Here is a 13,868-nt window from a genome sequence, read left to right as displayed (position 1 = left end):
CAAGTTTATTTTACTTTTAACCTCGTCGATAAACTTTACAGCAATAATACTACTCAATTCTTTATTTTCGTTTTTTTCCCTTTTATTCTGTTATATTCCTGATGCTGAAATATTTTATCATCTCTAGGTACCTAAATTCTTCATCATGCGACGAGAAATGTTTTCAAACAAAATGACAAGCGTCTTCCATACACGTGGTCGCGCTCGAGTCTCTGTCGTCTGGATAACGTAAACAAACACGGACCACGGATTAGCTAAGTAGAGGAGCCTTGTGTTTTTATTCTAGTGGCTCAGGCTTATTGAGCCATCGGCATCGATCGAACTCGTCAAAGCTACCTGCGGACGTGTCGTCCGTTCCTGCTCTGGCTTCCATTTGGCCAAACTCATCGCGAGACCCACACCGAAACCAGCGGCGATGGGCCATGAAGACTGACTGGATAGCCCACATTTTACATGCCCAAGCTAGCGACCATCTCTCTCGCGAAGTTTCCGTCTCTCTCGCCAAGTTCTCCCACGTCTCGGATCTCGCCTGCTCCTCCCTTCCTTTGGCCTTTTCTCCCTCTACTACGTACGCTCCTCTTCGCGCGCCGGTGGCTGGTGGTGGATCGTCCGGGATAGAGAAGCAGAGGAGCCGGAGATGCTGCAGCTGCTGCTGGCGGTGGCGTTGTCGGCGGTGCCGCTGACGCTGTACGTGCCGCCGATCCGGAGCCTCAAACCTGTTCGTGGAGACGGTGGAGGCCTTCCTCGCGGAGGTCGCCGTGTACTCGATGCGGGCATACCCGCGGATCCGGCTCGGCGTTCGTCGCATCATGGCCTCCGTCGCCCGCGCGCGCCATTAGGTGGGTGATCCGATCCCGATTTCCTTCCCACACGTAGATCTAGGGTTTTTCCTCTTTGTACAGATGCTTGAGAAATTTGTGCGGCGTAAAGTTTATTTCTTCACAAAAGAAATGTAGAATAATGTCCTGGTTTGATCGAAACGGAGGTTGAGGTAATTGAATAACAATAGTTGAATAACAATAATTTTATGATTATTCTGTAAAATTGATGTACACTTGTGTCACCACGACTCGTAGTTCTGGTCAAATCTAGTTAGGGGTTATAAGAGCCGCAGTTTCACAGTGAGGATTGAGATTAAAATCTTAAACTTGTGCAGAATTTAAATGATCAATTTCGAATAGAAAGATTTCAAATATTTAATTTATGTTTCGAAATCATACAACAGATCCAAATTGATTTGTAAAACAGGATTTGGGCTTCGCACCCACTATGAGCGGTCAAGTAATTAATGAACGCGTTCATGACGAGCATCCATTTCCTAAATTATTACCTCCCCAACAACGCACAGTGCCAACACAATGAGACAGACAATCAGTAGTCCTGTTCACCGGCGTTGGGGTGGGGCATTACTTCATCCTCGCATTAAGGTTCTGACCGGCGACGGGTGGACGTCGATCACGAGCACGAACGCCGGAGCACAACCCTCGGCTGTGAGGGGGAGGCAGGCGGGGCAGTTGGTGTTTGGGAACAACTGTCGACCGGTTGTGCAATTATTTACGTAGGACCTAATTAATTGACCGGTTGTCCATGTGGAGATAAGGGTATATTAATGTTTTTTCTGCCAGCAGAATGTACTTGCGATGACTATGTTTATGATGTATAAATGCCTGAATAATATGGGTGTTAATTAATGTCCTTAACTACCTAATAACCCTTGGTTATAATTCATCTTGATCATGTTCGAGAGTTGAGGCGATGAATAATAGAAGATGTGATGCTTCTGTTAATCGTACATGGACTTCGAATTAGAGGGACCTACCACCACAACAACGTCAGTGTCAAGCTAGGGAAGGGTTCTCCAGCGATGACCCTCCAACGCTCAAGTCAGTCATCGACGATGTGGAAACAAAAAAGCGGAGTAAGAGAAGCAGAGTAACAATGTGGCTACAGTAAAAATTAGCATACCGCCAATGAAGCTTGGGGCCCTTTATATAGGGCTCCGGGGGCGCGCGTGCACGCTTCTCAAAATTTTTCTGAAAAGACATGCCAAGAAAATGTCCCTGATACTATACTTTAACGACTCAAACATATCATTGACGTAGAAGCTTCCGTCGTATGATCCACTGCCTCACCATGCCACCGACTAGTGGCGCCCCCAAGTCTCCATGTAAATCCTCCCCATATATGCATGGTTATATTATATATACTAGGATATATATATAGTATACAGATATAATTAGAATGGTGAAAGAGTACAAGAAGATGATGAAATTAATCTTCCTTTTTAATATATTTTAATATAATATACTTATTAAATATGCTATATAATTTAAGAGAAAAATATTTCTTTTGGGTGTTTTTTTAATAGGAATTATGTTGAAAAAAAAAATTAAATTTAACAAAAGGAAACTACTGATCATTAATTATATACAAATATTATTAGTAATAATATTATTAGTTTATTACTATATAGAAATCTTTTCTAATTTATGATATAGGCATTTTCTCTCCTATGACTAGACATCTCGATTTTTTCCTATTCACTCCAAAATCATTGTTGTTGCTTTATTGTCAATTGTAGCATCGTTGATCGTCAGAATTCAAAATTGATTACATATTTAGAAAGTCCGTAACCTAAATTTTCTATTGGTAGTTTGATACCAAAATCTTGAAGTAATATCGCAACTTGAGAAGGGTCGTTGGCCCTTGTTTCGTGTCGAAACTACATTTGAGCTTGTTCGCTATTGTTGTCTTGTCAACCACGGTAACCTAGGACGGTGATTTCTAGGTAAATTTTGATCTTAATTTCAGTCATAAATTGAGAATTTGGATATTGTTCAAGGGTGTACAAATTTCTGACGATAATTAATTTTGTCACTTAGCATGCGGCCCCCCAAATTTAAAATTCTGGATTCGCCCTTGCCACCGATTATACCGTCTGCCAATGGCACGAGCTCCTAGAAAGATATCGCAGATCTTCTTTTTGTCCGTTACTGGGGCGAGTGGGTGAGCTGTTTGGCCAACCAGCAGCCGTTCGGACACTATCGTTCTCGGGTCGAGCGGGATGACCGCTCGATCAACCTCCCACTGTCCGAGCTTCGCTTTGAATGTAATCTGCTCGGTCGTGGTTGGTTCCGAGGTTTGCTGTAAGTCCAAACGGGCTGGCCGCTCGGCGTGTGTCTTACCGACACACTTCTCTGAGCGTAAGAAGCTTGGTATGTGGTTGAACTATGATGATATTGGATCGGACCTTCTCTATCATGGGCTGACGAGTGGGCCGCCCGATCGACCGATGATACAAGAACATTGATCACTTTGTCTTTGACCTTTGACCTCCATCCTCTACTGAATGAGTCCCTCATCATAGCATCACATCCTAAATAATACTATGGCTGTGTGGCAACAGGCAATTAGAGGTAGTCTCCCACGTTAAATAAAATGATGGTGTCATTATGCCGGTCCCTAATTCCACACCCCAAAGAGCGTTGTTCCTCGATCGAGGCCCTCGAACAAGTATTCAAAGCGACGTCGGGGACACGCAATCGCACTAGCTAGCGCCGTCTGCTTCTCCCACACCACTTGCCATGTTATTAATTGGATAATGAGGCGGCCATTGGAATCCAATGAAAGCCCGATCGACCGATTGGGACGGTGGTTGGATCCGAGTCTATCCCTATTAATCAACTTCCATCTATAAAGCCGATGAAAAATTGAATTTAGGAAGGAGTATCATCATTGTAAGTACTGACTGTGTTTCTTTAGACGAATTAAAGCCTCGATTTCCTTGGACGCGGCCATTAATGAGGAAGTCCAAATGTTTTTGACCAGCCGATACATGTACAACTGTGAGAGGTTGGTTACTGATATACAGTCCAAAGAATCAAAAGCAGCGGACCCACCAGTCACCCTCCGTTGCGGAGGCCATTATCGTTGAGAAGAAGGGGCAATTTGGTCATGTGGACAATCTCTTCAAATTATGACCACGAAAATTTTTGGTTTATTTGTCAAGGGATTGTTTTAATACCTTCTTTTTATTCAATTGTTGATTTCTTTCTGTATTATCCTCACGATTAATGCTAATCCGATTTTTATTTGGTATAAACACCCACATCGTGCCAGATAAATCTATAAAGAGCAGACCGACCCTTCTTTCCCTTCCCTTCCCTCGGTTCGAACACAAGGATTTTCTAGTCCTCTGTCTGTGTCTCCTCCTCCTCTTTGCGCTCTACCAGTGCTCGAGAATCGTTGAAGACACAAGCGGCGTTAGGGTGGGTGCCTTTGCATGCAGCGTAGTAAGTTTTTTCTGTTCCTTTTTGCGATTTTGGCTTGGAAGTGGATTTCGTGCGGTAGGTTCGGTCGATTCATGTTGGTTTTGTTCGAATATTTAATTTGTTTCTGGTTTTCCTCCCAAAAGTTTTTGGATTTCTTTTTATGGAGTTGGGTTGGTTGTCTCGTATCTGCAATCTTCCACCACTTTGCTCGCCGATGCTTGTTTGCTGTTGTTTTTGACTGAAAGTTTGGTTGAGAGTGCCTCTATTAATGCCGTTGCCCTATCCCTCCTTTGCGCATTGGTTTCCGCTTTCGCGAAAGTGTTCTTCGTTTCTTTGCCCTCGGTTTTATTCGGCTCCGGAACGGTTCCATCCGTTCTCTTTCGGTTGCAGTTTTGTGTATTTACAAACTGCAAGCTTTGGGTCTAGGAGCTATTTGAGTATTTGTAAGTATTTTTTTCCCCCGGAAAAGGATGAATGAAAGTCGAAGATTTCACTGCAGCATTGCTTTATTCCATCCGTCCTTTGTTTTTTTTTTCTCCTTTTCCATTTTCCATTTTTTTTTGGTTTCCAGGGAGTTGCTTAATCTGTCTTATCAAGTGTTGAATTTTGTGTAACTCGATAGATTAGATGTTTGGCTATGCAAATTTTGCTAGTAAACTTTCCTGTTTCCCATTTGAGTTTATCATGATTAGTATTCAGGAATTTACTGATTCTCTACTGCACAGGATGGAGAAGCTGGAAGTTGCTGATTTTGTGTTCAACCGAATCCAAAAGATTGAACCAGAGAATGCTATGAAACTCATTGGTTATCTTCTTTTGAAGTACACACAAAAGGAGTTACTGGAGTTTGCACTGGGACCAGACAATCATATCCTTTCTCTGATCAATGAAGCCAAAGCATATATTGCATTGTCACGAAAGGCGAATATGGCTCTTCCTATGCAATTGCAATTCCACCAAGATTCACAGTTTCACTACATGCCTTCTTCCCCAACTTTTTCAAGAACTATCTCTTCGCCTTCTAGCCTTCGAATTGGAGTTCCCCCGTTTGCTCGTCGGCTATCTACTGAAGAAATGTTACTTCCTCAAAATATAGAATCCTTGCCTTCTTTGAATACTGATTTGATGGGTCTTGATAAACAAACTGCATTTTGGGCCTTGAAGGATCAGTCAAATGATATGAATCACTTTGGTGTGGACCACTCAAAAAGTTACTGCTTGCCTGATGCTGCATTTGCTGATGGTTTCTGTTCCAGGAGCAACGTACAGTTGCGCCAAGAGTTGATTGAATCATCTCCAAAAGCTTGTCATTACTTTTATAAGGGATACTGTAAGAATGGCATCAACTGTCGGTTTTTCCATGGTCAGGTAACTCCTAAGCAGTTTTCAGATGTGCATGAAGCAAAATTTGATGAGTTTGGTAGTGAGGATCATTCGATCCCACCATGGTCATTTGATAAATTGGAATCGGAGATCATGGATTTACTGAAATCAAAGCGAGGGGCTCCTATTTCTATATCCTCTTTGCCAATCTTGTACCATGAAAAATATGGTAAATTGCTTCAAGCTGATGGTTATCTTACAGAGAGCCAACGTCATGGTAAGAGTGGCTTCAGCTTGACGAAGCTGCTTAACAAGTTGAATCATAACATTCAACTGATAGAAAGGTATTTATTTGTATGAAGGACGTTTTACATTAGATAGAGAGACTTCTATAATTGCTTGAAAATAAATCACTAATTATGATTCAAATGCAGGCCACATGGGCAACATTCAGTTATACTTGCAGAAGATGCTCCCAAGCATATTGAGTACAGGAGTGAGAGGGGCGATCAATTTGGATTTCTTTCAAGTTCTCATCAGATATACCTTACTTTCCCTGCTGAAAGCATGTTTTCGGAGAAAGATGTTTTCAATTATTTTGAGTAATGTTTCAATTTCTTTTCTGACTACAAATTTATCCTATATATTCATATGCTCAAAGTAATGCCATGTTAACAGTCAGTATGGCCCTGTTCATGATGTGAGGATTCCACGCCAAGAGAAGCGAATGTTTGGGTTTGTGAGCTTCCTCTGTTCAGAGACTGTACAAGTTATTTTGGCAATGGGTCATCCACATTACATTTGTGGTTCACGTGTTCTTGTTAAGCCATACAAGGAAAAATCAAAACTTACAGACAAGTAAATAGATTTACCTTCTTATTATCTGGGTAGATTTCAAAAGATTTATTCTATGTTATCCATTTCATGGTTTTATTTTTATTTTAATTTCTGATTGTATACACTATTAGCCGTCTAAGTCGCTGAGTTTATGCAGGAAGTACTCAGAGAAGGAGCCTTCTGTATGTTTCCCTTCTCAATGTTTTGCAGTGGACCACAACACGGACACAAGTTGGTGGAATTTCAATTGTTGCCATACTGTGTCTCTTCTTTTAATTTCAACATGTGTTTTTGATCTAATGCTTATGATTGCAGTGTTCAATACATCTGAATGTGCCGGATATCTCCACAGTCAGCTATCTGAAGATCATGAACTTGCTATTGAACTAGAGAGAAGACGGTTGCTTGAGCTGCAGCTGAACCCAGACCGACTGATATCACAATCATATTTCAGCAACAAAATAAATGAGAGTAAGTCTATAGAAGGTTAAATTGAATTGTTCTACTGTTATTATCATCATAAACTGCCATTCATTTTCCATGTTCTGAGTTTCAGATGATGCCGACACTAATTCCACTTACTTAGTGAGTGGTTTCGGTAGTGATTACATGGCTAAGCAGGCAATGAATAATTATAATGATAGAAAGAGGTCAGCAAATATAAATTCTCTAATGCTGCCAAATATACAATTATGCATTGCTTAATTTATTTGAGAAGCCAAAACTAATCTGAAAGTATTCCTAATAATTCACTATTATTGTTTTGCAGTGACCACATCGAACTCCCGGATAGTCCTTTTTATTCACCTGAGATAGGATGTAGCATCTCCACAGTCATATAGAGCTTGACAAGGAACTTTACCTAGATTTTTATAGGGTGATTCAAAGTTTTACAGATCTTCTCAATCTTTCAGAGGAACTCAATCCACAAGAAATCATCATCGGATGATACCTTCTTCGATGAGGCCATACATATGATAGAAAAGCTACATGAAAATAGGAACCATAGTTTTCAATGTTAAATATCGTGTCGTTAGATTTAGCAAACAATGTCGACTCGCATACTTCTTACAAGGATAGAGCATGTATTTACTATTCTCAAACGTTCCAGGATAAGTACTATAGTTCTCTTTTTCCAAAATTTATTCTTGGCCACAACATCAAACTAGGTTGGCCATCTGACTTTGTTTCTTTTGATGTATGGCCATGTTGAATTCCTCTGGCATTACGATTGTCGACCCAACTCATGTTTCTAGGCATTCTTTAATTCTGAACCAAGCACCGAATGGGGAAGAAAAGGCAATGGCACATGAAGCTTGGGAAATCCTTGGACCACTTTCATGTGATCCTTCTCATTTCTCATGACTTCCCTACTATAACTATGCCATTATTGCACAAGGAAAATCTAGTTGGATTTGGTCCCCTTTTATCCTGCACAGATACTGCTACATCGTGTGATCGGACGGATCTAATTTTCAGTTAGCATTGTCTGGTAGGTCCTGGCACCTTGAGGTTTGATCCTTGTCACCATTGCTGGCCCCATGGCAATCCTCTTGGCTTGGGGCCACGACTCTCCTCACTGGATCGCATTTAGCTAAAATAAACAAGGACGGCCGCTCAATGACGATTATGAGATTAGGTTCGTTGTCTGCTTTAGGTCGCGGTGGATTGCATGGATGGCAGTGGAGGATTGCATTTCGTCGGAAGTCCCTTTCGGATTTCGATTGCTGAGACTGCTCCACTTTCTAATTTCCGGTCCATGAGAAACGCACAGAGCCAGGATTCTGATCTCGTCACTTGGATTTGGTTTGGTGTGTATAATTTAATCACTGCGTGTTTCAGCGGTTTTGGTTTGTTGTGTTTGTTTATAGAACAATGATTTGAGTGAACTGAGACTTCACTCGTCAACTTGATTGAACAAGTTTTTTAGCTACTTTTCAATCATTAGATAGATACTTCCCGTTCTATCTAGTTTTCTTTAATACGCTCATAATTTTGTTGATCAGTTCGATTCGTTGCAATTGTTTTCTTAACACCAGTTGACCTGATATATCAATACGTAGTACCTGGTAAAACAACTTTCGTTTAGTAATTGATGTGGAATTTATACTGCAATGCAATAATAGTATATAATACATTTTTCCTTTTTAAATTTAAAATTATGCTTATCCGATTTCTCAAAAACTCTGAAAACTAAGTTTTAGCTCAGCTAAAAATTCTATAATTTTAAAATAGTTTATAAATTTTAAAATTCTATAGATTAGATGTCTATTCAACAGTCAAAAGCCTTGCTTCAAAATATATTTAGTTATTTTTGAAATCTATATAATTTTTATGAAAAAAAGGAGAATGGCGTTTGAGCTCGAGCTGGACCTAGATTAGCACGGCCTAGGTTGTGTTTAAAAGTATTCATGTAGATGTGAAATAAATTCCGGTTGTCTTCTTTCAACTATTATAGTATTGTCCGGGAATTACCGAACCAGGTGAACTTTCGGGCAACTTTAAAAATACCTAAATCGAGTCTCGAATTTCGATTTTGCCCCCACTGAATCATTGTTACAATGTAGCCATTGATTCAGAGAGTCTATTCATCAATCGAGTAATGTTAGATTATAGTAATGGATTAAAAAAATCTTATTCATATTAAATAAATTATTATTTTTAATATAATGGGTCAAAATTATATTTAAAGGTATGAATATAATAATGAAAATTAGACGAATACATATGACATGATTACATATATTCTGAACTCTCTAAGTCCATTAAAAGATTTTGATAGACCGGCCAAAATCGACTAATGGACTTAGAAAGCTCAAAATGACATAAAACTAAGCATATGTATTCATCTAATTTTTCTGATTATATCTATACACTCAAACATTAATTGGACAAATTATATTGAGAGTACTAATTTTTTGAACGTGAATCGATTATTTTTTTTAAAAAAATAATTATTAGGAATACAATCAAAATCTTATATTTGAAAGACATGAAAAATATCACGAGTTTAGAAAGATGAAGATATCTCCATTAATATGAGTTGCAACCTTGCACCCTTAAAAATCCCCGTTCAAATAAAGGATCGCAGACCCTCCTCAAACGGAAAGTCTATCTGTTTGACGTTCAATTCTCGACCCACTAAGTATTCCTGTCTCTTGGTCCAACTGATCTACTAGGACTTTCTTGCCTAGCCGCAACTAGGACTTCTCTGCCTAGTTGTCCATTAGGACTTTTTGCCTAGTGTCTGATTCTCTTGATCCGGACGCGGGAGCCCCCATTTTATTTGTTCGGGGTTAATATTCTATTCATGATTATACCATACCTTTTGTGCACAATCGGTGGTTAAATCTTTTGACAGTGTGAGCTCTGATACTAATTATAAAGATCGAAGGAATTTAGATATCTCCATTGGTATGAGATTTTTTGGATAGAACCTAAAAATAAAACTATCAGTATTTAGGCTCAAAGTGAATAATATCATACTATTATGGTTGTATGATATATGTATAACTCCTAACTTTTCAATGTTCGATTATGAACTCGAAGATATTACTCCTAAATAAATATTTTATTCTATGTACGATTATGTATACACATATGTATTCTTGTAGTTGTGTGTGATGTGTATTATAATAATTTATGAAATTATTATTCTTCTGCTATAAATTTTTCAAAAATAAATTTTAAAAATACGTATGGAGACACCAGCAAATACCTCTTCATAATGACTTGGGGAGTAAGTCATAACCCAAGCATAAATCCAAAACCAAGCTCATATGTGTTGATTCAATCCATTAGCAATAGACTTTGGTTCAAAGACCAAACCATCTTTAGTTTATAACTAAAGAAACCCAATTTGATTTATTACTAAATCATAACTGACCTACAAGAGGCGTGGACCACCATCATTATAATCTATTCAATATCTTCTATATTTTCTCTTCATCTAGTCCTACCATATTCAATCTCTCTTAATCAAAGAATCTTATTCCCAAACTTATTTTATATCTTTCAGATATACTCGTAGTGCATGTGATCCAATACATTCTCAGTTATATTGGTCATTTATAATTAACTATTAATTATGAATTGATCATAAGTGACATCTAGTAGTATATCATGACCCAATTGACCAAAAAATTGCAATTAATACCAGAATAATTCTGAACTCTTCAGTAGTTACAATCAATAGTGCATATATTCCTTTCATTCATCTTATACCCATTTGGTTCAGGACATAACATATGTGTTAGTCCCCACTAGGCTAACTTCGTCACACCTAGCCCAAGCAGTAGTTCCTTGTCATGCAGATTCAAATTACTCAAACATATGTCCAATAAGATCATCCTTTTGACGTGTAATGCTTTATCCAAAGACTTACGAGTAATAATTCTGATAAGAGGTCATAGAGTATACATCTCCTTATAAAATGAGTGATGAATCCTCTGTGGGTTATTTGAGTTCAAATCCTCTGTCCCCAAATTTCTCTGTCCCCGTGTCCCCTTGTCGATCGGACGGACTAGATTACATCTCAAGGATGCCTTGCACATCACAAGGATACTGCACACATCTTAAGGATGTCATGATATCTTGAGATGTAATCTGGTCCGTCTGATCGACAGAGGACATGGGGACAGAGAAATTTGGAGACAGAAGATTTAAACTGGGGTTATTCAAACACTTTCATGCATATTGATTTATACCCAAGCATCCCAGAGTAGTACCTTTTAGGAGATTATTACCAAGATGCCAAATTACAAGCCTCTATGACCAAGATGACTTGAATACCTTAAGTCCAAGGAAATTTACACTCGAGCTGCAATGAGATCTTCATCGACATATAAAGAACCACATGAAGTTTAATAGTAGGTCACATACAATGAACTAGTTACCTTTAACCAACATTCATTTGTTAACTCTCAACATTCTAATATTTCCAGCCAATGAGTATTGGCTGCTTGAATAAACCAAAGAACATAACATATGCTAGTTTTTATAGAATTGATACTGTCCAATCTTATCAATTCATCGACTAGTGAATATTTTAATACATACATAATTACACATGGAGAGATACCTACTAATTGTGACCAATCATAATTTCTCTCATGTATGCATTATATTGTGGACTTCATTAATTGAGTTTAAGATCAATATCATATAAATAGAAGATGTATATTCAAATAGTGAATTTATTTATCAAGTAAATGCTACAACTTCTAAGACGATTGTCTTAAGACATCTGTCAATTATAACAATAGGTTGTCAGGGCAATAGGTCGCCAGTATAGGTAAGGTAGGCACATCGTTGATTGGTTATTTATCTGGATGATGTGTAAAGGTATCTCCTATGGAACTATGCATGATAGGTAAAATCACCAGCGGTTCGTTAGCAAGAACCGCTTCTTTCTCCTCCGACACTCGAGGAGCTCTACCTCGTCGCAAGATTTCTTCAATGATAGTGGCCACCAAACAAGAGAGATTTTCTTGAGATCTTGGGCTCCCAACGCCCTCAATGACATTGGGCAAAAGAGGTTGGGATGATCGAGTCGAGCCTTCCGATTGTTGTTCCATTATTGTTCTCCTAGTTTGAACCATCATATCTTTTCATAAGAATTTTCCACAGACAATGCCAATTTGATGATTTCCTTTTTGCTTGATCATGCCAATTTGATGATTTCCTTTTTGCTTGATCAGACTCCTCTTCTTCAAAAGCTAGATTTGCCTTCTAATGATTCGAGATTTAATGATGATACGAGTTATGATGAGTGAACCCAAAAGGTGATGTGGCGGTTAGAGTCAAGATGATGGGATGACCAAAGTCAAGAGAGATGGTAGTCACACCTAAGAAGGAGTAATATCCCTTCATGTGACTTTGATTAATCACTCAATGCTAAGGTTCTTAAATTCAATCAGACCGAGTTATAATCTAGTCGAGGAGAAACAGTCAACCCTTAAGCCGAGCAAACCAGGGAGTTTAGTGTCTTAAGGACGGCCAGAACTTATGGCGGCCAAGATTAAGGTCGACCGGCCTTGCATGTCGGCCAAAATGATTGACTTACTCTACAACAGACAAACCATATGTGATGATGCATAGGTGAATCCGTCCAATCTTAAAGTCGAATAAGTTTATATTCCTTGGTCATACAAAAAATTGATCGGGCAAAGACATGATGTAGCTTAGCTTAGTATACTAATCGAACTTCTCAGAATGCAGATGCATTTCTCTTAGTAGCTCGTTAAATGCTCGGTCGGGTAGAAGTACGACCGAGTCTGCAACGATTATCCTCATATTATTACTCGGATGAAATTCCAACCAAGCATAAGTTATTAGAAGGATTTCTCGGGAGCATGGGGTACTATATTATTTCTCAAGTAGATTCCTAACATGATTACAACGCTATATCATTCTCCGAATAAATATCTCAAGGTTGTGTAGAATATAACCGAGCAGCTTAATGACCGAGTCAGATATAAAGGTAGCTAGCCTTAATGGTCGACTAAGATACATGCAATATAATACACAACAGAACAGATTATGCAGAACACAACTGAATATTCCAATCAGACGGTTGGCTTAAGGACCGACTGAGATATATTCAGTAGACGACATTCTAATCAAGCGATCGGCTTAAGGACCGACCAAGATATATTCAACAGACGACATTCCAATCAGGCGGCTGGCTTAAAGACCAGCCGAGATATATTCAGTAGATAACATCGTTAGGGCTGTAAATGAGCCGAGCCGAGCTTTGGAGTGTTCAAGCTTGTTTGATAAGATAACCGAGCCGAGTCGAGCCAAACTTAAAATGAACCAAGCTTTTGAAATGAGTGTTCAAGCTTGGTTTGGTTTATTTTTTATGAGCTTGAGCTTGTTTGAAGCTTGGCTTGAGCTTGGTTCATTTAGATGTTATCAAGCTCTCAATTTGAGCTTGGCTTGAGCTTGGTTCATTTAGATGTTATCAAGCTCTCAATTCGAGCTTGGCTTGAGCTTGATTCGTTTAGATGTTATCAAGCTCTCAATTCAAGCTTGTTTGATTGTTTGAAACTTTTAATTGTTTGATTGGTTATTAAGATTGATAATTTAAATTTATTTATTTATTTTATTTTATTTTATTGTTTATTTAGTATATTGAAAATATTTTTATTAATAAATATTGTTCGTGAACATTGTTCACGAACGTTGTTCACGAACGTTAACGAACTGAACACATATGTATCCAAGCTTGTTTGTTTAGCTTAACGAGCTGTTCAAGCTTTTTTGTTTAATTAATCTAATGTATATTGAACGAACATAAACAAGCTCTTACCAAACCGAACACCAAACTTATTCACGAACGCTTGGTTCATTTACAACCCTAAACATCGTAATTATATGTTAGAGAATATTCTTTTAAAACCTTCTCAGGGATCACCTTGTCCCCCGTTAGCCGAC

At 38.6% G+C, this 13,868-nt stretch overlaps 1 protein-coding gene across 2 annotated transcripts; it reads left to right on the top strand.

Annotated features, from left to right (window-relative positions):
* Window positions 1-4,032: 4,032 nt before the first annotated feature.
* On the top strand, window positions 4,033-7,613 carry LOC122036350 (zinc finger CCCH domain-containing protein 18-like). 2 transcript variants are annotated; one of them, XM_042595647.1, is made up of 8 exons: window positions 4,033-4,268; window positions 4,997-5,938; window positions 6,029-6,196; window positions 6,273-6,452; window positions 6,589-6,662; window positions 6,747-6,902; window positions 6,988-7,081; window positions 7,201-7,613. In XM_042595647.1, the coding sequence occupies exons 2-8, from the start codon at window positions 4,998-5,000 to the stop codon at window positions 7,271-7,273; spliced, it is 1,686 nt and encodes a 561-aa protein (XP_042451581.1). In that variant the 5' UTR covers window positions 4,033-4,268; window position 4,997; the 3' UTR covers window positions 7,274-7,613. The 2 variants fall into 2 exon arrangements, with proteins under 2 accessions (XP_042451581.1, XP_042451579.1); XM_042595645.1 differs by having other exon boundaries at window positions 4,036-4,292.
* The last annotated feature ends 6,255 nt before the right edge of the window (window positions 7,614-13,868 follow it).

Source organism: Zingiber officinale, unplaced genomic scaffold (genome assembly GCF_018446385.1).
Source record: "Zingiber officinale cultivar Zhangliang unplaced genomic scaffold, Zo_v1.1 ctg140, whole genome shotgun sequence".
NCBI lineage: Eukaryota > Viridiplantae > Streptophyta > Magnoliopsida > Zingiberales > Zingiberaceae > Zingiber > Zingiber officinale.
Note: the sequence above shows the minus strand (reverse complement) of the source record. Positions and strands in the feature narration are given on the sequence as shown.

What these genes read in the sequence shown, in the direction of transcription:
- LOC122036350 (XM_042595647.1), top strand. Translation starts at nt 4,998, where the DNA reads ATGGAGAAGCTGGAAGTTGCTGATTTTGTGTTCAACCGAATCCAAAAG. An exon ending in AACATTCAACTGATAGAAAG is followed by an intron (nt 5,939 to 6,028) that starts GTATTTATTTGT and finishes ATTCAAATGCAG; the next exon opens with GCCACATGGGCAACATTCAG. An exon ending in AATTATAATGATAGAAAGAG is followed by an intron (nt 7,082 to 7,200) that starts GTCAGCAAATAT and finishes ATTGTTTTGCAG; the next exon opens with TGACCACATCGAACTCCCGG.